General features: G+C 49.3%; 1 protein-coding gene across 3 annotated transcripts in view; it reads right to left on the bottom strand.

The window, feature by feature from the left end:
* The window catches only part of KSR1 (kinase suppressor of ras 1), a gene marked incomplete at its 5' end in the record, with an annotated part of 148,063 nt that overhangs the window by 79,894 nt on the left and 43,767 nt on the right, over positions 1-24,402 (bottom strand). Inside the window, one exon of one of the 3 annotated variants that reach the window (XM_082861348.1) lies at positions 16,023-16,076. The exons of the other annotated variants lie outside the window; for them this stretch is intronic. Coding sequence (XP_082717474.1) covers positions 16,023-16,076 — 54 coding nt within the window. The remainder of the gene's footprint in view (positions 1-16,022; positions 16,077-24,402) is intronic. 3 annotated transcript variants of the gene reach the window in all.

The raw sequence follows: 24,402 nt of genomic DNA, 5'->3' as shown, positions 1-24,402 counted from the left end.
GCTACTGGCAGGACTGGACCCTTCTTGAGATACTGCAAATCCTTTTAAACCACAAAATCCAAGAATGTTCCATGATGAGGAGGAGGGCCCTTCAAGATCATCTCACACACACAGATGGATACCTGACCAAAAAAATGCGGTCTAGGTAGGGGCAGTGACTTGGTGAAAGTCACAGAGAAAGTTCGAAGGCAGCGCCAGGACAGAGCCCAGGCCCCCGGGCCCCCGTCCAGGGCTCCTTCCCGCCTACTGGACAACAATAGAAGGCCTAGGTTCAACCTGCTGTATGAGCAAGCTTGGCTGGGCCTCCAGTTCTCTATCTTTATTTAGCAAATCAGGGACTATTTAAAGAAATTTATACATGCTAACTCATCTCGAGGGAGGAGGGAGATGTTATTACTATCCCCACGTGGGGATGAAAGTAATACACAGAGATAAAGTAACTTTGTCAGGGGCAGAATGTGAACCCGGGCAGTGTTACTCCCTGGGCCGTTGGCCCATGCTCCCTTTGTGGCTGCGGCCCCTTGCGGGGACAGCTGGCTTTAGGACAGTTACTCTTCAGAGGAGCAGGGCCCCACAGATGACTCCAAGACTGTTCCCATCCCAGCAGCCCCCCTGGACTGGCCCAGGGAATGCAGGGTGCAGATCTGCCACGCACGATGCAAGTCTGGGACCAGCCCGAGAACGGACCCAGTCGTTTACTATAAACTCCTAGGGGGCCTGGAGAGCGGGGACCAGAACTTAAGAGTCAGGGAGAGCAGCTTGGCCAGGTCTGAGGCCAGTGGCTCCTCGAAAGGTTCAGCACCCCCTCCCCTGCACCCTCTGCAACCCCAGGCCTAGGAGGAGAGGAAGGGCTGCCGTGCAGCGCCCAGGCCCTGACCCCCACTGGGCATGACTCGGCACTCTCATGTGGTCTCCCTGAGGCTCCAGCACTTGAGTTTTCTTCCTGAAAAAGGAAGCCGTTTCTCAATTAGGTTGCTACACACGGTTACTGAGAAACATACCAAGAGGCCAACGGGGCACTAGCCCCAAAGGGAGGAGACTAAGGGGGAGGGGCTGATACAGGGCAGCGAGCCTGGGGGCGCCCTAAAGAAACACGAGGAGACACTGTGGCTGATCTTGTCCAGCCCTGTTCACAAGAGTGACACGAGGAGAACAACCCAAAGACCTAACAACAGAAGCATGGCTGAGTAGGTTATGGTAAAACCACTTAAAGTATTACAAAACCATCAAACAAGTTTACAAGAAACACGGGAGGTTTTTTGTGTTATTCTGTTGAGTGACAAAGGCAGGACAAAAAGAACTGCATGATAGATGTAGGGGGAAAAAATACAAACAAAACATTTTTGCCTAGAAAACGCATCTAAAAGAAACGTCAACCACCAAATGAGTTGAGTGTGAGTGGGGAGGTTGCAGGGAATCATGTTCTCCTACTTTTCTGTTTTCCAAAGGTTCTTTATAATGACCAGGTACTGATTTTATAAGGCGATTGATAATAATAATACATTTTAAATTGTCAAAAGAGGAAAATGGAGGGGGTGGGCGGTGATTCTCTTCCAGCGAAAGGAAAAGGTCTGGGTAGGTAGCCAACGTTGATGCCCTACCTGAAACAGAACCCTGCTCAGGGCTGCCACACCCAGCCTTCCCACAAAGGCTGGCATGGCTGGTTACTCCACCTGCCCTGATGGGTCTCAGATGGAGCAAAACCTCACTGATTCCAAAGGGAAAGGGGAGGAAGGGAAGAAAACGATTTGATGAGATGGCATTAAATTCATCTCACCGAAATTTTTAATTTAATTTTTAAGAAGTGTGTGCAGGACGTGGAAGCAACCGAAATGTCCATCAACAGAGGAATGGATAAAGATGATGTGTACATATATACAATGGAATATTACTCAGCCATAAAAAAGAACAAAATAATGCCATTTGCAGCAACATGGATGGACCTAGAGATTGGCATACTGAGTGAAGTAAGTCAGACACAGACATATATCATATAATATCACTTATATGTAGACTCTAAAAAAAAAAGGGTACAAATGAACTTATTTACAAAACAGAAATAGAGTCGCAAACGTAGAAAACAAACTTATGGTCACCAGGGCATGGCAGGGGGAGGGATAAACTGGGAGATTGGGATTGACATATACACACTCCTCTATATAAAATAGATAACTAATAAGAACCTGCTGTATAGCACGGGGAACTCTACTCAATACTCTGTAATGGCCTATCTGGGAAAAGAATCTAAAAAAAAAGAGTGGATATATGTATATGTACAGTATAACTGATTCACTTTGCTGTACACCTGAAACTAACACAACATTGTAAATCAACTATACTCCAATAAGAATTAAAAAAAAAACAAACAGTGTGTGTCCATCCACCCATTTAAGAATACTGAGTACCCACTGGTTATCCAGCACTATGCCAACAAGCCCTACAGGTAATGCAGAAATGAGTAAGACCCATTTCCCACCCTAAAGACTAGATTCTAATAGGGGCCAAAGATACCAAGTTACAACGCAAAGGCGTATTTGACAAGTTGTTCTAAGATACGAGCTGCTGTGAGAATTTGAGGGTGAGAAAATAAAAATAATTCCGAGCTTCAGAGAAATGACAGGTAGCAGGCAAGGGGCTCATGGCCAAAGTGGGCTTTGAATTGGATATTGGAGAATGAGTGGGAGTCCAGAAAAGGGTCAGGAAGATAAGCCAAGGGAATATCTCAAAAGCAAGTTACAGATGCAGGCAATCGTAACAAACCCCTCCACCTTAATAATAAGCAAGGAAGTACAAAATGAAAACAAACGGGGTTTTGGCGATGCCGGCAGAGTGCCTCCAAAAGGTCCCTGGCTGGGCTGCAGTGGGAGCTCTGAGCGGTACAGCCTTCCTGGAGGGCAGTGGAGAAATACGACACTGTACAGCAGCTCTGTAAACAGGCACACATGCTTGGAGCCAGCAAGGCCACTTCTAGGAATTTACCCTAAAGAAACAATTAAGCGTGAGCAGAAGGCTATTCAGGGAAGTGTAACTTAAAAGAGCCAACCATGGGGAAGTGGGTAACTAAATTCTGATATGTTTATATAGCAAAAATACTATGCAGCAACTAAAAAAAAAAAAAAATCCCATTTTCAAAGAACATTTAATGACATGGGCAATGTCCATGATATAGCAAGTTGACAACTCAAGAAAACCTATTTTCAGTATCATACCCCAACTTATCTTTTTTTAATTTTAAAGCATTATTTACCTTTTTTCAGCTTTACTGTTTTTCTTTTTTTGTGGGTTGGGGGGGTTGGCTGTAACCCCGCGGCACGTGGAACTTCCCCAACCAGGGATCAAACCCGTGCCCCCTACCTGGGGAGCACAGAGTCCTAACCACTGGACCACCAAGGAAGTCGCTTTTTCAGCTTTACTGAGGTCAATTTATATTTTGTAGCAAAATGAGTATATCAAAACTTTAACACTGGAAACATAGGCTCTTACTCTGATGTTTTTACTTTTTTGTATTTGCTACAAAGAATATGTGACATTTTTATAATGTTATTCCAAATGAAAGAATAACATTATATGTTAGGTGGGATTTCAGTGGGAGGAGAAGGGGGCATCACAGACTTAGAAAATAGCAGAAGTCAAAAGTAAAGAAATACAGGTCTGTCTGTGGAGGGAAAATAGCTGAACTTTAGAGATAGAGCTCGGTTTAAATCCTGGATCCATTATTTTCTAGTTGTGTGACTTTCAACAAAGTTCTGAACCCCCTCTGAGCTTCAGTCTCCTTCAAAGACAACTGAGTTAACGGTTTTTGTTGTTGTTTGTTTGTTTTTCTTTTGGGCCATGCTGTGCGGCATGCAGAATCTTAGTTCCCCAACCAGGGACTGAACCTGGTACCCCTGCATTAGGAGCATGGAGTCTTAACCACTGGACATCCAGGGAAGTCCCAAGATGAACTGAGTTAACTTATACAAAGCACCTACTTAATACCCTGGCCAGGGGCCCCCATCAACTCTCTCTCAGAAGTTTATAAATTTACAACCCTTTCTACCAACTAGGAAACAAAATCCATTTTGTATGCACACAGGTGAGATAGGAATGCTCATTTATAAGATACGCCATCTATGTAATAAAAGCATTTGGGGAATACAAACAAGTGTTATATTAAAGCCAGTGTATAATGCATCCCAATTTCAGAAATAGTAAACTATGAAAAAATATCTGTCCTAAAATCAAGAAAATATGAAAATTTCTCCCTTCTAAAGATGGTGATGACCAGGATGAAGACTTTGGTCATAGCTAAAGCATTAATGTTGTTCTCATGCTGCTTAAATGGTCTGATTTGTGTCCAAAATGAGGAAATGGACAAGAAAGTCAGATTCTAGTTCCAAAGCAGACCTGTGTGCAGCAGGTGTAAGGACCCCACCTTCCACAGAAACAGTTCTGGATTGGAGAGCACCGCTCTCATTCTCTCTGGAACCCGTCTATATTTCTCCAGTTCAACAATGAAGGAGAGAATTTAGGCAAAATTCTCTTGTCAGCCTACTTGGGGTATCCCTGGCCCCGAATACCCCAAATTCTTTCAGATGAAGAAGGCACCGGAATGCCAAGGTCAGCTGCCTGGAAAAGCTTAAGATTTGGAAAGAATCCTTTGGAAAGAAATGTAAGCTCAGTGACCAAACTATAAACAGTCCAGAGCCCCAACCCCTCCCAAATGCCAGGCTTTGGCAAACTCAACAAGATACGCCTTCAGAGGAAGAAACCCAGGAGGCTCAGCTCACTTCCCAATCAGGTATAACCAGAGCAGCTAATCCTTACACAGTGGTTGCCATGTGCCAGACACAGTTCCAAGCACCTTACATGCAGTAACTCATTTATCCTCACAACGGAAGAAGAGACATGCATACAGAGGTTAAGTAACTCGCCCAAGGTCAGGGCCAGAACTAGCCCATATAGGGCCTTTGTGCAAGTTGGAAGAGGGTGCCCCACCCTCTGGAGAGATACAGCACAGCCCTGCACCGGGTACATGCCCGGCAGATGGAGACAGTCTGGATTTCAGCATCCTCTCATCTTCTTGTGCAGTGCACAGCCTGCGGGACTCTATGTTGCCCCATCAAAAGTCATGCAGCCAGTGAGAGGCAGAGCTGACATTTGAACCCAGCTCCCCTGGCTCCCAAGTTACAAGTGGGTATTGTTGGATATGAAATAAAGGGCCTGCCAATCAATGCAAAACGAGATATTCAGAAGCACAGATCTGGGTGACTGAGAGCGCCCAATTCTGTGTGTCAGCAACGGTGGGAAACTGCTACATGTACAACTTCACGGGCCAAGGCTTCTTAGCGTTTTCACCTTTGCTAATGGGAATATTCCTACAGTGTGTCCCATGCTTCTCCGCTGTTTAGGATGGAGTGCCCCAAATATAATTTAATCTCAAGTGAACTCCACACTATCACCCCTACTCCCTGCCCAGGGACCCTCCAGCCTCCTGCCTTTTCCTGAGACCCAGGCTTTTCCTCCCTATCCTGGGTAATTCATCTTCCTCTGCTTCTATAGCTACTACTGAAGAAAACTGAATGTGCAAGGGAGTTGAGGCCATTCAAAGTTTGGTTTTTTTTTTTTTTTTTTTTTTTTTTTTGGTGGTACGCGGGCCTCTCACTGTTGTGGCCTCTCCCGTTGCGGAGCACAGGCTCCGGACGCGCAGGCTCAGCGTCCATGGCTCACGGGCCCAGCCGCTCCGCGGCATGTGGGATCTTCCCGGACCGGGGCACGAACCCGTGTCCCCTGCATCGGCAGGCGGACTCTCAACCACTGCGCCACCAGGGAAGCCCTCTAGAGTTCGGGGTTTTAACCTCCTTCCTATGGCTTAGAATTCCTGTTCTTGTACCTGCCTAATTGCTTGCTCTTTGGGTCTCACTTGTTTCATGTGCTACAAGCCGCTACGCAGAGACAATGGAGGGCCCCGGCCTGAACTCCCTCAACCTGCTTCTCCTCCCCCTTGGAACTCATCACCTCCCATGGTCACCTCCTTCCCCCTGAAGAAGGCAGCTGTGGGTTTGGGGATGGGGGTCTTGTTGTCCTTCAGCCCCCAAACTTCATTCAAGTCTTTCTGGTCTTAAGAAAACACTTCCCTTCAGGCCCAAAGGCCTTGAAACGTTCTCTCACCCCTCCATCTGGCTCGGTGTCCCCACTGCACTGAAACTGCTCTTGCAGAAGCCCTCAGACTCAGCCTTCTTATTTTCATGCTTACCCTGCTCGACCTCACGAGGGCATCTGTCACAGGGAGGCCGTCCTCTTCCCAGACACCTGCCTCTGGCTTCCCAGGTGTCCTTCTACCTCTGATGGCTCAACAGCCTCCTTCCCAGGACTCCCACCGCGACCTACATACTGATGCCTCCCGAACCAGAAACTCTGAACCCTGCCTCTCTCATAAGCTCCAGACCCATCTATCTAACTCCCAAAAGGACAGCCTGACTGCATGGCCCATAGGCACCTCAAACTCAGCAGGTCTGAGCCAACCTCATTCCCTCTTGCCTTTCATCATCTAGTTGCCTCTCATTTCCCATTCTCCATTCTTCCTAACAGAATGCTGAGGTTTAGTTGGCCCATTTGCAACCTCCTTCACAGCTAGGCATAGGTGTATGGCTAATGTCTGGCCAATGACATGTAAATGAAAGAGTCATGTGGTAATTTCAAAAAGAATATTTAAAGAACACATCCTTCCTCCAGCCCTTCAATCCAACCTACTGTCTGGAAAGTTGACAGAACAGCTGGAGTTCCAGCAGCTATCTTGTAACAGGAGGACAAGGGGAGGCAGAGGGGTGGGCTGGAAGGAGTCTGACTTCCTTACGACTTTATGGACCCACAACACCAACCCTGGGCTACCTACCTCCAGACTTCTTTTGTGTATAAGAAAAACTTGCTTGTGTCATGATTATTTTACTTTGCTGACGTTGTTGTGAATGAAGCTGAACTTAATTTTAACTACTATTCCCTCCAAAGCAGTCTCGGTCAATAATGTCAACATTCATATTTGCTTATTTGTCAATTTTCCCCACTAGATTAGAAGCAACTAAATGACAGGAACGTGTCTCTCACTTTTTAAATAAAGTATTTCAAACACCCAAAAAACTAGAGTGCAACATAATATACATTCGCTACCAGATTTAACAAATGTTAACATTTTACCACATTTGCTTCAGACGTTTTTAGTCAGAAACGAAACATTATAAATGAGGTTAAAATTCCCCTTACACTCCCTCCTAGAGCCTTTTAACTTCCTCTCCTGCCCTTACAGGCAGCCACTATGGTGAAGCTGGTGGGTATTCTTCCTGTTTAGGATTTTATACTTTTGGTACATCGTTTTGATTGTTTTTAACTTACAGAAATGGTTATGATGACTACACATATTCTGTAACTTGACTTTCCACCAATCCTTCTCTTACATGTAACCAGGCTGACTCGTGTTAGATTTAACCTCTGAATTGCTACACATTATGTAAATACACCATCATTTGTTGATATATTTCCCTCCTGATAGACATTGAAGAGGCTCCCAGCTCTTCATAATAAAAAATGCTGAAGTATACATCCCTATCTTTTTCTTCTTGAGCACCTGTGTGATAGTTTTTCTAATACAGACACTAGAAGTAAAGTTTCTGGTTGTAGGACATGGGCATCCTTAACTTTACCACATAGTCAACTTTCTTTTGAGAGTAGCTGTACCAATTCATGCTCCCCCTGGCCCTGTGTGAGAGTGGGGTCTTTCCCCCCAGCCATGCCATATTTATTCCTGAACCACTGATTCCTACCTTACAGGACCGTGGCAGGAAACACTTTCATTCCCATTCTCATTCATAACGATCCCCCCAGCCCACCCCCTCGCCCTCGCCTGCCTGCGTCCTAATACTCTCAGTGAGTTACAGCAGAAACACGGGAAGATCCTCAGCCTGAGCTCCTCCTCCCAAAAGGCTTCCTGGCTGCTATGTGAGGATGGGTCACCCTGCAAAAAGGGTCTAGCTGGGCGGCCAACGTTCAGAGTGGGTGCGTACATTACTCTCCCTGTATCACATCTCCCCGCAAGATGAAATCAGACGCTTCCCTCCTGCAGCATTTGGGGTAGGGGGAGTCCTCCACAACCACCTTCCCGCTCAAACCATTTCATATCAAGCCCACTCGCTCAAGCCTTCCCCAAATACCAACATGAAGACAGAAGAGAACAATTTAGAGGTGCCTGGCCCACTCTGAGCCCTCCCTCTTTCCCCAGAGTTCTCCAGCTGCTGGAAGGAAACCTCTCATCTCTGGGGTGGTGGCTTGTATCTCCTGATAAAGGAAAGTTCCAGGCAGAGAGAGGGGCCAACTTATTTATTTCCAAACACAAGCCAGATTCCAGTGTGACAAACACACTGGATCTGCCCACTGCGAAAGGGACCTGGGCGGGAGGGCCGGTGGGGAGGGAGAACTGGGGCTGCACAGGATGAGCCATGGCTGCTTATTTTTAGGTAAGTCAGGATCAAGTACACAGCCCCTGCCCCTTCCCAGTCTTGTTTTTCCCAACTCTGCCTGGCCACGCATTTTTTATCTGGACTTGCCTCAAACACAGAAGGCAGTTGCCTCGACTCACTTAACCCAGGGGCTCACGAAGGGCAACAGGTGGGAATCCACCCTCCCGCTCCACAAATGCCTACTGGGCACCTGTTCTGTCCATTCACTGGTTTAGAATGATGGCTATCACGCAGAGCCTGCCCCAGGAAGCTCACAGCCCAGCAAATAAATAATTGTGATCTTATGTGAAAAGATGGCGATAGTAAACACAGTCATCTCTCGGTACCTGTGGAGGACTGGTTCCAGGACACCCTCCACCGCCAGATACCAAAATCCGAGGATGCTCAGGTCCCTTAAATAAAATGATGTGGTTCAGTCGGATGCTGAACCCGTGGACGCGGAGGGCTGACTGCAGCGTGTGACATAAAAGAAGTACGGAGAAGGGGAAGATAAAACGCAAGCTGGGAAACTCTGGCAAGCCCTCCTGGAAGGGGTGACGTTAAGCTTGGTCTCCCAACCAGCTTGGGTGATGAGCAGATATTTTATTATCAGTTATCATAATCCCAACCACTGCCTTCCTTTCCCATAACCATGAACATGAGGAGTAACCACAGAGTAGTCAGTGTTTGAGGAAAGTCCTGAGTTCCACAACAGAAGACCTGGTTCTAACCCAATCTGCCTCAACTGGAGCTGTCCTTGCCAACTCACCATCCTTCTTGTGGGCGATGAGTGACTTGGAACAGTCGGCTCATTTCTCATGTTCTAAGCCGAAGCTCTCAACCCTCTCTGGGGGTTCCCTCACCAGAAGGGAAAATAGGAATAGATGCCCGGACCCACCCCAGAGATATTAAGTCAACTGGCCTGGGGTCGTGCCCCCAACATCCGTAAGTTTTAAAAGCATCCTAGGTGATTCAAATGTGCAGACAGGATTAAGAACCACTGTGGTCAACGCTGTTCTGGTGGTGGTGCTTGGGGGCTGGGTACCCCATTTCACAGTATGACCCAGAACTTGCCCAAATCGGGGAGCAGACAGAGGCCACATAGCCCCTAAGTGCCTGTTCTCTTCTCACAGGGATGTAATGATTTAAGGCAGAATTCTCTAAGAGTCCAGTTAGGAAGACAGGCAAATGGGGAATCCGCTATCTCCAAAGCTCTCCCTCTCTCTACCCGCTCTCAGCCAGCTAAGGATGCCCCCTCCCGGGGGCGGGTTAGGAGAAACAGGTCGCCTTCACAGGGCGCGGGCGGCATCCCCTCCCGTCCACTGAACAGGGGGTCACCGCCCCCTCAGGGAGCCCCTGGTGGAAAAGAGGAGGAGCTGGAGACAGCCCAGAGCCTGGGAAACTTGGGCCAGCACAGCACAGCCTCCTGCCTGTGAGCCAGCCACAGAGAGGCTGCTTTCAAACAAAGGGGCAAAAGGACAAAGCTTCATTGTGCACGCTCTGATGGAAAAGCCAGCCGAGACAGGGAGACTTTGGGGCCAACGGAGGTGGCATTAGCATTTTACTTATTTATTTATTTACCTTAATTTTATCTAACAAACACTTAGTATGTGCCAGGCACAGCCCAAAGCCCTCCCAAATATTAACCTATTTAGTTTCTGATCACACTGTTGGCCACAGATTCAGAGGTCCAAGCTTTCCAAACGCAATGTGAGGGGAGGGGGAAAAGTCTAATTCTCCCTCCTCCACAGGTACACGAACCTTCCAAGGATAATATTTACCTCCTGCATTCTGCCACTGCCTGGCCTGTGACGAGATACAGATACCACTTGGATCCAGGACTGTGTCCCAGGGTGGGACCTAAATTCCTCCGCGGCCATGATGCAGGGCCATCTTCCGTAGGAATGGAAATGGTGGCGTGGCAAGGTGGAAAGGACTGGGGAGTCAAACTCCACTTGCTGTGTGAACTCGGGTAAGTATCGTAACTTCTCAGAACCTCGCTTCCGTGTCTGTACGGTGGGAGCAGTGCCGCCGACCTCAGAGGAGGTGTGAGGGTGAAACGGATTAACTGCATAGGACAAGCCCGGCAAAGGGCCTTACATCAGCTGAGGGTTCTTCCCTTCTCCCACCTGCAAAGCACCATCGCCATCATCACCGGACCTCATTCCCTTTATCTCACGGCAGCCCTGTGAAGTTGAGTTACTATCCCCATTTCCAGGTAGGGAAACTGAGGCTGCCCTGGAGAAAGAACTTCTCCCGAGGCAGTGAAGCCCAGATTCAAAGCCTGTATCCTGTGGCCCTTGCGCTGAGTCCCTCCCCTCCGTCCTCATCCCCCACCCAGGCCTAGGGTTTAAACCATCCTAAAGCTCAGTAGCACTCCTGCTTTTTTGTTCAGTTTGGTTTGGTTTGAACCACGTCAAAAATTCCCCCACAACCTGGCCGCTCCCACTGCAGGACCCACAGGGCAGGAACCTCAGTCCCTGCCTGGGTCAGGTGTCCAAAGCAGGGCTGTGTGGAGAAGGGAGCTCTCACTCTGGGGACAGCTGGAGTCTTGTGACTTTCCGTGTGGCCCGGACTATCACCATCCCAGTTACTCATTCTTGGCATCACACCTGCCTGGGCCAGGAAGTCAGAGAGGAAATCGTGCTGACACCACAGAGGCGCCGAACGCTTGCGGGTTAAAAGAGCCTCAGTTTCCTCGGCTGTGAGATGGGCATGGGGAGGACGGGGGCTAAACGAAACCACCTTGAAGGGATTTCCTGTCTTCCTGCTTCTGGGAGCCCTAAGGGAGTGGTTGATTCAACCCGAGCGTTGCCTCACGTTTGAGCCACAAGCCAGGCCTGGACCCGCGTTTGGAGAGTGGGAAACCAGGGCACAGAGGAGGGCCGAGGCTCCGGATTCCCACGACTGAAGGGTGGGGGGATACTGGGGATTGTTAAGGGGTGGGGGTCTGTCCAGGTAAGTTATGATTTTGATTAAACAAAAACCTCATGTCCAAGTCATCAGGACTGACCTCTGCGGCGGAACCCCGGCCGGTTTCCACTTGCTGACCATCACAGGCTACTATTGGGGTGGGGGGGGAGGCCTCTAGTCGGCCATTACTCTCATCACCCCCATCCTCACCCCCGGCAGCAGCTTTCAGGCCCCAGAAGCGAGATCTGCAGCCCAAGGCTTGACGGTCAAGTAAGCCTGGGGGAAATGCCAGTCCCGCCACTTCTAGGCAACGTGACCCTGAACAAACCAGCCACAGCTGAGCCCCGACGTCCTGGCTCTAAAATGCTATGCAGGGTGAATGATACATGTGTCCCACCACAGTCCCCAGCCAGGGCTGGCTCCAAGGAACGGCAGCTCCCTCAAAGGGCTGCACAGCTGAGGGATGTGGAAACGCCCCGGCACTGCTAAGACTATGCTTTTTTGGGGGAAAGGAGGTCCCGATACGCTTTTTCTCCCCCTTGAGCATCACAACTTTAAGCTTGCCCCACTACTGATGACAGAATTCTCGCCCCACCTCCACTCTCCCGCAGAACTTAGCCCAGAACGCCAACTATTCACCTAGACATCCACCTCTCTCCACACACTGTGGGGGCCCAACAAGGGCAGGCTCTGGGTGCCCAGCACAAGGCCGAGTAGAGACCAGGCGCTTGGGGGATGGATGGATGGGTGCGCAGTTGGACTGCAAACACCAGAATTACTAGACACGGCTTCTCCGATGCTCTGGGGGAACATCTATGCTTCCCAGAGAAAGTACACAAAGAAAACCTTCAGGCGCTTTCAAAATAAGTACCTTCGGCCTTTTCTTTTCACTTTAAGAATATTAAAATTCACGCCAAGTTTCACAAGTGGAACTTCCCCACCCAGCATTAAATGGCTTGAGAAAGGAAAAGGTGTAGCTATTGCTTCATCTTGCTGCTAACGTAATCCAGCCAAGCCGTTTCACACCACCAGGGCCTGGCTCCCAAGGCTCCCTCACCTGGAATGCCCCTCCCCCTACATAGCCTCTGTGGCCCCATCTCCAGCCCACCCTCCCACCCCTAAGCGAGACTGACCTCCTCCCCTCCCCATCCTTGAGAGCACCCCTGACAACTGATTTTCTAAGTCTTCCCCCAGAGAGTAGTCTGACTCTGAGACTGGAAGTTCCTCGAGGGCCCCAGGCCCTGTCTTGTTTACTTCTTTTCTTTTTAATAAATTTATTTATTTATTTTTGGCTGTGTTGGGTTTTCGTTGCTGCGCACGGGTTTTCTCTAGTTGTGGCGAGTGGGGGCTACTCTTCGTTGCGGTGCGCAGGTTTCTCACTGCAGTGGCTTCTCTTGTTGCAAAGCACGGGCTCTAGGCGTGCGGACTTCAGTAGCTGTGGCGCGCGGGCTCAGTAGTTGCGGCTCGCGGGCCCTAGAGCGCAGGCTCAGTAGTTGTGGCGCACGGGCTTAGCTGCCGTGCGGCATGTGGGATCTTCCCGGACCAGGGCTCGAACCCGTGTCCCCTGCATTGGCAGGCGGATTCTTAACCACTGCACCACCATGGAAGCCCCCCACCTTTTTAAAATGTCCCTCTCTCTCTGTCTACACACACACATGGGCACACACACACGTAAATGTGTAAGAGTGATTTAAAATTTTTCTTTTATGTTTCTCAAATTTTCCACAATGAACACACAGTAGTTTTATAATCAGATATAAAAAATAATTATTGGAAGGAAGGAAGGAAGAAAAAGAAAGAAACTCCACTCTGCACTGTCGTGGAAAGGGAACAACAGAAAGACACATCAAGATGTCTGTTCTTGGTTCCCTGTGTTGTCCAAACAATAGAATTATCTCTGTCATCAGGTAAATATGGCTCAGACTGGTGTCCTTCCAAACACTTTCCCAGGTGGCCCAACCCCATACTGAACATAATCCAGCTATGATGATGATGACAATATTAACAATACTACTTTTTATTGAGCATTTACTGTGTGTTAGGCACTAGTCCATTTTTTCACTCATTCTAATTGACTTGTACAATGACTCCAAGGCAGTTATTATTATCCTCCTTTTACAGATGAGGAAATAGACACAGAGAAGTTAGGTGACTTGCCCAAAGTCACACAGCCACCTTTCCTTGATTTTCTCCTTTGGTTTCTGCCTGGATGGGACAGGTCTCTTAGTTAGATAAAACCAGGTTTTATAGATGTTGTGCTTGTAAAATGGGGCTTTACATTCCCAGAGACAGGTGAGGCAAGGAGGGAGTTACTCTGAGTAGTGATGGGAAAATTAGCATTAAGTCAGCCACATAAAACCAACTGTCCAATATCACCTTGATTGGAGGATATGATTGGAAATGCTTCTTTCTTGTTGTTGTTTTTTTAAGTATAAGAATTAATTCTCAGGACTTCCCTGGTGGTCCAACGGTAAAGAACCTGCCTTCCAATGCAGAAGACATGGGTTCGAGCCCCGGTCGGAGGACTAAGATCCCACATGCTGCGGGACAACTAAGCCCATGCGCCACAACTACTGAGCTTGCACGCCTCAGCTAGAGCCCGCGTGCTGCAAACTACAGAGCCCACGTACCCTGGAGCCGCGCGCCACAACTAGAGAGAAGCCCGAGCGTCACAACGAAGAGCCCGCGCCGCAATGAAAGATCCCGCATGCCTCAATGAGGACCCCGCGTGCTTCAACTACGACCCGACGCAGCCAAAAAAAAGTAAAAAAAGGAAAATAAATAAATAAATAAAAATTAATGATCTTATCTGGTAGGCCAGAAGAGATCAAATGACTCTAAGCTGATAAAATAGACTCCATAGCCTACCAAACCTAGAGTCCTTCATGCTCTCACCCAGAGCTGCCTCCCTCCATCCCTGGGTACTTCTATCATGTTTGGTTACCTAGTGTAACCAGGTGTGTATTCATAGACTATAGAAAGCAGAAAATGTAAAGGTGAGAACCATGGTATCTAGAGGTAAATGCACAGAGACCACAAGACATGATAGCAATAACAGAAGAAATGGAAAAAATCTACAAGGCAGACCCAAGATTTCAAAAGCATAATTTTCTGGGACCATTATGTGAGGGGCAAAGCAGCCTGTCAAACCACACCTCAACAGAGGTGCTTAGCCTCCCAGCCACACGGGGAAAAAATGTCATTAGACTGTTTTGAAGAAAGTGTGTGTGCCTTCTTGAACCATTTAAAATGATGAAAACACACTTTGGTGCTCACAGGAATAAGTTTGTAACCAAGGAAAGTTTTACTTTATGTGACACTTGTTTCCTACAGCATCTATGAAATTGTGGTACCTGCTGTTAGCTGCCTTCCCATGTCCGTTCTCCCCGTTCTTCCTGAACTGTGGGGATCCCTGATTTTGTTCAGAGTAACAATGTGCTCAGCTCCCAGACACCCTTGCAACCCGCGGTTGCAACGAGACCCAGTTCTAGCCAATGAAATGTAAGGGGAAGCCTATTGCTTGGTACTTCCAGGAAGTTAAGTTTCCCCCATTAAAATGGGTAAGAGTCAGCTTCCCTCTCCCTTTCTTCCTGCCTGGAATGCAGATGTGACGCCTAGAGATACAACAGCCATTTTGAGACCATGAGGGAAAATGTCATGTGCTGAGGATGATAGAGCAAAAAGATGTAAGGAGTCAACATGGAGCCCTAGGACTGCCTGCCTCTGGATTTCTTGTGTCATGAGAAAAATAATTCCCTTCCCTGTTCAACCCAGTGTTATTTAGATTTTCTAAACATGGAGCCAAGTGAACCCTAAGTGACACATTAATATCAGATTATAATCCCAGGTTGATAATATGACTCCTAATACTTTACTGTGTTCCTCCAAGAAGCCCAGAAAGTGTTTTTGTGTCATTGGGGCGCCCCAGTAAAACACAGGCTGGCCGACCATTACTTACTAGGAGCTCGCCTAGCTGCTCCAAGTGGCAAATGGCCATTAATTGGTATTGTGTCTTTGCTAAGCTGACTTGCTTTTGCAACTTGGAATTTTGTTAGGAAACAAAAAGTGCTTTATGGCAAAGGGGTTAGTGCCACAATGGGACCTTTCTGCTTTGATTATGAAAAAACATTCAGAGCTTAGCTGCACTGCAAGCAGCAGCCAGGAGACTCGGCTGAGGTCTCAGCCTCCCTGACCGTCCTCCACTCAATACGCTGGAAGGGCGCCCAAGCCACTCAGGAGGAAACGTGGCCTGCAGACACCAAAGCTTACAGGGCTGGGTATTCAGGTCCACCTGGAGGACTGTGATGGACAGGCTGTGCCCACAACACTGCCTGCATGCCCCCCTGACCAGGCTGCTACACGCCACTCACACAGGCCACCTGTGGAGTTACCCACGTGCAGCCTACACAAGCTTTAGTGCCCTGATCCTACGACGCCTGGAAAGGTGATGTGGTCCCAGTAGAAGCCCAGAGGCAATCCAAGGGGTACAGAGGCAGGACAGTGAACAAAGCTTCCCATACCGCTGAGCTCAGCCAGCCCTCCCCATACACCGACAAGGCCGATGTGCGGACAGAACGAGATGCTGTGATTCCACCATCAGAAAGCATGTAGGCGCGCACACGTGCGCACACACAGGCTTACCAAGAGACACGTCCAACAGTGACCACAGAAGCATTTGTGGGTGACATTCCCAAATGGTAAACAAGCCAAATGTGCCTCCATAAAATGTATACAAAAATTGTGCAAATCATTCAATGGAGTTATACATAGCAATGACCTGAATAAATGACAGCTACATGCAAAAATGCATGAACTTCACAAACATACAGTGCTGTGCAAAAGAAGCCAGGTACCAACGACTGCAAAACGATTCTCCTCATTGAAAGTTCAAAGAACAGGCAGAGTGCCCTGATACCCCTAAATCAGATACCCCTAAATCACAGTGCTTAGGGGTATGTTTTAGTGCTGAGGTCATTATGTTAAGAAGCAAGAAAGGGACTACTATAAAAGTCAGGCCCAACAGGCACACGAAAAGATGCTCAACATCGCTAATCATTAGAGAAACGCAAATCAAAACTACAATGAGGTACTGCTCACACCAGTCAGAATGGCCATCATCTGAAAGTCTACAAATAACAAATGGTGGAGAGGGTGTGGAGAAAAGGGAACCCCCCCTACACTGTTGGTGGGAGTGTAAACTGATGCAGCCACTATGGAAAACAGTATGGAGGTTCCTTAAAAAACTAAAAATAGAGCTACCCTATGATCCAGCAATCCCACTCCTGGGCATACATCCAGAAAAGACAAAAACTCTAATTTGAAAATATACATGCAGGGGACTTCCCTGGTGGTCCAGTGGTTAAGAATCTGCCTTCCAATGTAGGGGACGCGGGTTCTATCCCTAGTCGGGGAAGTAAGATCCCACATGACACAGGGCAACTAAGTCCACGCACCACAACTACTGAGCCCGGACTCTGGAGCCTGCACACCACAACTAGAAAGAAGCCCGTGTGCCACAACGAAGAGCCCACATGCCGCAAAGAAGATCCTGCGTGCTGAAACTAAGACCCAACACAGCCAAATAAATAAATTTTTAACAACAAAAAAGAAAATGTACATGCAGCCCTATGTTCATAGCAGCACTATTTACAATAGGCAAGACACAGAAGCAGCCTAAATGTCCACAGACAGATGAATGGATAAAGAAGATGTGGCATATATATACAATGGAATATTAGTCATAAAAAAGAATGAAATAATGCCATTTGCAGCAACATGGATGGACCTAGAGATTATCATACTAAGTGAACTAAATCAGAGAAAGACCAATATCATATGATCGCACTTACATGTGGAATCTAAAAGATGATACAAATTGTTATTTACAAAACAGAAAAAGATTCACAGACATAGAAAACAAACTTACGGTTACCAACGGGGAAGGGGGGGGATGAATTAGGAGTTTGGGATTAACAGTTACACACTACTATATATAAAGTAGATTAACAACAAGGACCTACTGTACAGCACAGGGAACTCTACTCAATATCTTGTAATAATCTATAATGGAAAAGAAACTGAAAAAGAATATATATGTATAACTGGATCACTTTGCTGTACAGTAAAAATTAATGCAACATTGTAAATCAACTATACTTCAATAAAATGTTGTTTGTTTTGAAAAAAAAAAAGTCAGGCCAGTGTGACAGTTGGTAGTAAAGGAAGGGGTCAGGGTCAGGAGACTTCTGGGACACTGGCAGGGTTTCCTTTCATGATTTGGACAGTGGTTACAAGGGCGTTCACCTCGTGATAATTCATCGAGCTGTGCATTTATGTTTTGTGTACTTTTCTGAATCTGTGTTATTCTGTGCAATAGAAACAGTTTAAAAAGTGAAAAGGGGGCTTCCCTGGTGGTGCAGTGGTTGAGAGTCCGCCTGCCGACGCAGGCGACACGGGTTCGTGCCCCGGTCCGGGAAGATCCCACGTGCCGCGGAGCGGCTGGACCCGTGAACCATGGCCGCTGAGCCTGCGCGTCCGGAGCCTGTGCTCCGCAACGGGAGAGGCCACAACAGTGAGAGGCCCGCGTACCGCAAAAAAAAAAAAAAAAAAAAAAATGAAAAGGAATGATGTCTAGATAACAAACCCAGTCTTCTCTTCAGAGACGGAGGGGTGCCCACATCAGTGCTGTGACAAAGATTCAGCATTTCATCCTTCCCTGGATGTCTCCAGCATATTCATCTCTATCTCCCCAAACCAGAACTGTAAGCTCCTTGGAGGATGGAAACAGTTAGGGACACATATTTACTCCACAGATTAGCGATGGCTATCTAAACAAGGAAGTACTAGAAAAGTCACTATGGGAGGAGGAGATAGACATTTGGCTGGGTCATCAGAGCAAACGCTAGAGCCCAGTCCATGGTCGGCACCTCAACAAGGAGACTGGGGTCCAGGGTCTGGCTCACTCCCAGTCCTGAGAGGGGGCCCAAGCTAACTGAATACACACAAGATTGTTATACCCTGCATAGAGCCACTTTATTGTTTTATAGTGAGAAATTGCCACGTCGGGTTCTACTATCCTAGAAAGTCTGCATAAATCAGTGTATTCTCCCCTTGGGTGAGCAGGCTTACACACTTAAGCAAATGTCTCCTAGGCGAATTGTCCCTACCTAGCACCTAGCTTGGGAACTGCCATATTTAGTGGCATCGAGGGGAAAAAAAGGGTGGGGGGCGGTGAAGGATGCTTGCAGCTAAGCAGCACAGCGATGAAACGCACAGAAGTCTAAAGGCCGGGGTGCCCTCTCCCCTGGGCAACTTTGCTGGGCACTGCCAAGGTTGACTCAGGACCCCTCCCCTTTCTTAAGCTTCCATGGGTGACCAAGCCATCTTTAAATCACACATTCTCTCTACTGAGATACCTCAACCAAGCCACAGGCAAGCCCTGCTGGCCCAGGGACTACTCCCCACCCCGCTGTGGGGTCCTGCTGGAAACTTTGCCCAGCTCTCCACAGGCCCCTGATGAGTGGACTCTGAGAGCTCCAGGGGGCAGGCTGTTGACTTTCCTTCCTGAGTTCTAGTCTCCAAGTGCGTCCTGACACCTCCACCCATTGATGGGCGTTAAGCTTCTTCCCAGTAGAGTACAGGCAGCCTGCAGTCCCCCGCACACCCTCCACTGCCCCCCACTCCGCACCCCACCCCCTTCCTGCAGCAAAGCCACTCCCACATGCTTACCTGCCAGCACCCCAGAGTCCTCAAAGCACTCAGACTGGGAGGGAAATAAAAGCAGAGACCCTACCTGGGGCTGAGTCGTCATGATGGCGCGTACCCTCAACAGTACCTACCCTAAAGTATCTGCCCTAAAGGTGGTCTATTGATGACAAGTTTCCAGCCCCGGCCAGCCGTCCCCGCACCATGCTTCTTGTCCACCTCGTCACAGCCAACCATTCTGCGCCGGCAAGATGTACCAAAATCTCTATCCCTCCTTTCTTGCGGGCCTCTCACTGCTGTGGCCTCTCCCGTTGAGGAGCACAGGCTCCGGACGCACAGGCTCAGCGGCCATGGCTCACGGGCCCAGCCGCTCCGCGGCATGTGGGATCTTCCCAGACCGGGGCACAAACCCGCGTCCCCTGCATCGGCAGGCGGACTCTCAACCACTGCGCCACCAGGGAAGCCCCAAGGTGTTTGGTTTCTTTTAAGAGCTTCTAGATTGTTCTTCCAAGGGCTGTGTGTACACAGGTATGATCACCCCCACCTTCTGAGACCCTGTCTTCTAAGATGGGACAACGGCAGTCCTGCCCACTGTCAGGACAGCTGTGAAGATCAGGGACGTGAAGATGCCATGTTGTTACTGGGACAGAACAGCTGTCAATACAGAGGTAACACTGGTCCAGGAGTGTGCCGGGGAGGCACTGCGGGACGCTCAAAGGATTAAAACTCATCTGCTGCAAAGAAATGAGCCGGGCAGAAGACAGTATTTGTACACTTTAAAAAGAAGCTAAGGGGCTTCCCTGGTGGCGCAGTGGTTGAGAATCTGCCTGCCAGTGCAGGGGACACGGGTTCGAGCCCTGGTCTGGGGGGATCCCACAGGCCGTGGAGCAACTGGGCCCGTGTGCCACAACTACTGAGCCTGCGCGTCTGGAGCCTGTGCTCCGCCACAAGAGAGGCCGCGATAGTGCGGGGCCCGCGCACAGCGATGAAGAGTGGTCCCCGCTCGCCGCAACTAGAGAAAGCCCTCGCACAGAAACGAAGACCCAACACAGCCAAAAATAAATAAATAAATAAAAATAAATAAATAAAGAGAAGCTAAGCAAGCATTCTCTCGACAGCCTTCAGCTAAGCAGAGCACGGCACCGCTCAAGCATCTGGGAAAGAGGAGAGGCTACAGGGCACCCACCGCGCACACGCCAGGCACAGAGTCACATTCAGACCCTCTTCAACAACCCCATCTTACAGACCAGAACACTGAGGCCTGAGGGGAGGTCACGCTAAGCTAAGGCCACTCAGCTATTCGGTGTCAGGGCTCAGATTTACTCTAGGCTCCCATGTTCTTTCTTTCCAATTCCATTTTGTCTGGCAGATGTCCATGAAGCTATACAAAATGACCCCTCACATGGCTCTTGCATTCTTCACCACGCCCTCTTACATGTCCTCACTTAATCCTTACACTCTCTGGGGTGTGTTTCATCACCATCAACGTTCCCATTTTACAGATGAGGAAAGTAAGGCTCGGGGAGGTGAAGTGACTTGTACAAGGTCACTGAGATCAAGGTGGGCAGCCTCTGCCACCTTCACAGGGCACTCAGGGGTGGTCTTCCCAGACCTTTGGTTCTGCCACGACTCACGGCCCTCAGACAGAAGGACAGTAAGCCCATGGAAAGAGGAAAAACCACAAAGCTTATCTCTGGTCAGGGTGGAGCAGGCAGTGAGGAAGTGGCCCAGGTGGACTTTTGTGGAGACAGACTGCCCAATTCCCTGGCTGCCAGGAGGAAGACGGGGGAGGTGCTGGCCTCCTCAGGCCCCCAAGCTCAGATTACATGATGACCCCTACCCCCGGCCCCTGGACCAGGGGGTGGAGGCCAAGGCTGGGGTTTGCCCCTTCTCCCCAACACACACCTAACAGAGGGCTCTGGCCTCTTAAACCAATATTTTTTCAGTGTTTCAAAGGTACTTAACTAGGAAGCAGGGCTGTACTCAAGGGCCTGGAACACAGAAACCTGGGCCTTCCCCCTTCGCTCTGCAGAAGATGTGTTGGGGCCTCAGGTCCGGCTGCCCAGCCTCTGGGAACCTGGGTTGTCTGATGGGTCTGTTCAAAGTTCAGGCCCAAACTCAGTTAACACAGGAAAGAAGGGCCCAGTGGACACAAGCACACATGCCCTCTCCCAGGATGGGCACCCTGAATTGAAAGTCTACCCCTGCCCTTCCTGCACCTCCTGTGAGGAAGCGTCTGCCCCTTTGTCTTCGTCATGAAGCTGAGGGTCAGAGGAAACAGAGGGACCGAGTCCAGAGAGCAGGGGTGTGGGGCAAAGAGCAAGACACTGAGTCAGATGGGGGTTTCACTGTAAGCTCCGGCACTTAGCAAACAGCAGGACTCTGGACCAGGGTTACTACTTAGGTCCTCAGTGATCCTCATCTGCAAAATGGGCACCATGGCAGCTCCCAGCAGGTGGGAGGATTCAGTGGGATGGTAGAGTGCCCAGCACAGGGCTTGGCACATCACAGGTAACCTGTCAATGGTAGCCATTATTCTAACTGCCCAGAACCAGGATTCCAACCAGGGCTCATGAAGTCATGTCCAGTATGACACCCTGGAGCCCATGTCCACACCTCCCAAGGTCCACCCTAAGCCAGCCACTCAGCCCCACTGAGAAGTTCCCTCAGTGACCTGACTTCCTGCGCCCAAGACCCCAGAGGTGTTACCAGGGTGGCTGCCACAGTAGACTCTCTGCCCCAGGGCACTCGCTCCTTCTCACCCACCTGGCAGGTCCAGGAACAGGAGGCACTGGGTACACGGGGGACTAGGTGGGTGCCCAGGTGGGTTTCACTTCTGCCCTCTCTAAACCAAGTCAGCCTTTCGTCGGGCAGGACGGCAGCTGCCAGTCTACACTCTAGAACAGTACTGTCCAACCGAAGTACAACGCGAGTTCCTACGGAATTTTGTACTTTCTAGCAGCCACATGAAAAAAGCGAAAGATGGCATCAATTTTAACGATACAGTATTTTATTTAACCAAACATACCCAACACATCACTTCAACACATAAAATATAAACACACACAAAATCAATATTAAAAATGAATGAGCTGCTGTCAGTTCTTTTGTTTGTGCTGTCTTCTAAGTCTGCCACGTATTTTTAGTTAGAACACATGCCAATTTGGACTAAGCCCCATTTTTAGGGCTCAACAGTCATGTGTGGCTAACGGCTGCCATATTGGAAGCAGCAGAATGAACGTTTCCATTATCGCAGAAAGTTCTACTGGACAGTGCAGCTGTCCTCCTTCATTATATCCTGGGAGTTGCAGGCCCTCAGGGCTGGGGAGTGGCCTAGGTGGGGCTCATTTTTCTGAATTACAGAGGGGGCTGATTTCTCGGACAGCTGGGGGCTGACAGGAAATACCTGTTTGTCTGCCTATGAAAAAGTTTTCCCCTCCTTCTTCCTCGAGCTTGGGGGTTTCCACGACACCTGCAGAACCCAAAACACCATCCCCCAGGGAGCTGAACCAACACCCAGACCCACAGAAGAGAAAGATCCAGCCTAGAGGTTGGGGGGCGTGGAGGGAAGACAGCAGATAAAGGCTGACCCTCAGCAGGGCTCTGGGCCGTGTCTTAGCTGAACAAACACCAAGTTAACGGGCTTCCCTGGTGGCACAGTGGTTGAGAGTCCGCCTGCCGATGCGGGGGACATGGGTTCGTGCCCCGGTCCGGGAAGATCCCACATGCCACGGAGCGGCTGGGCCCGTGAGCCATGGCCGCTGAGCCTGCGCGTCCGGAGCCTGTGCTCCGCAACGGGAGAGGCCACGGCAGTGAGAGGCCCGTGTACAGCAAAAAAACAAACAAACAAACAAAACACCAAGCTACCGACTACAAAGGGGGAGGTCTGACTCCAGGGGCTCCCAGCTGCCAGCCCCCAACACTGCTGCCTCCAGAGGGGACAAATTCGGCTCTAACTAGACAACCAAACGTCAGGCAGCCATTACAACTCTAAACATGCACAGCTTCTCTAACAAAAAGGATGGCTTGTTAAACCACCACACAAAGCTAGAACTTTCACCTATAGTGCTTCTTTCTGTGACTGTGGCAAAGTCCATTGGGTTAGGATTACTCCCCTGCTACAGGCGCCCCAGAGTCAAATTAACTTGCCCGAGATGGCCCAGTCAGCAAGGGCCAAGGCCACACTCGCCAAAGCCCATCAGACCCCAGACCCCAGGCCCCAAATGTATTACTATTCTACTGCCTCCCGGAGTGTTTTATTTTGGGGGGTGCGGGGTGTAACATCATCAAAAAGTGTCTTTGCTCTTTAAGTCCATTCACTATTACTAGATGCATATCTGCTACAGACAAGGACAGGAGGAGAACTGGAGATATGCAAACAGTTCAAATTAGGTCAGGGGCAGTAAGGCAATTATCTGTTTTAACATTATTACGCCGTTTGTGCAATGCATCATTTTTTCTTTTAAAGGCAGCTATCTTCTGGGAAAGAGGAAAAAAAATGAGAGAAGTACCAAGAAAACCATGTAGGTGGCTGTCCTGGTCACCCCCAGCTCTGGAGTCCCACACCCCGGCGGTAGGTGGGGCTGAGGCTTGAACCACATTTGCATGGTGCTTCCAGTAAGACTGCAAACACAATGGTTTACATCAAAGAACTGGGTGGAGGCATGGTTGATGGCAACCCTTTGGTGACACCAGTACCTGGCACAAAAATATGAACAGCTAGCACGTTTATGGTGTCCTGGCCCTGTTGGGAGCACTTTGCACATACACTGAATAGAGTTGCTCATCCGAACCCCGCAACAACCCAGCTGAGCTAGGTGCAGTGCTCACCCAGTTATACTGATAAGGCAGCTGAGTGTCAGGGAGATTAATCACTCGCTCGGGACCGCACAGCTAGGGAGTGGCGAGGCTGGGATTCAAGCCCAGGCAGTCTGGCTCCAAGCAGGACTCTCAGCCTCTATGCTGTACTGACTCTCTTATAACAATAATAATAACCCCCTGGCTGCCTGAATCTGCGTGAATCACACAGCTGAGGTGGAGACTGCTGGCACCTTCGCAGATTAAGATCCAGTCCCTCCTGGATTACTGAGGGCACTGGAAGAGGGAGAGGACAGACGTACAGGAAACACACCCGTGCGCCTGCAGGTACTGTAAGAAAGGCAGTCTTGCCAGGCAAGGGGGCTGCACTGTGGAAGCCACACGAGTTAGGATCGACCTGTGAGGCCAGGAACACCCAGAGCGGAGAGGCTAGGTCTGCCGCCAGACCCCTCCGGCCAGCACCCAGAGCAACCACAAATGGACACTCCCACCGACAAGT

This window comes from Leucopleurus acutus, assembly GCF_964270905.1.
Source record: "Leucopleurus acutus genome assembly, chromosome: 19".
NCBI classification, from domain to species: domain Eukaryota; kingdom Metazoa; phylum Chordata; class Mammalia; order Artiodactyla; family Delphinidae; genus Leucopleurus; species Leucopleurus acutus.
This window is presented reverse-complemented; position numbering and strand designations above follow the sequence as displayed.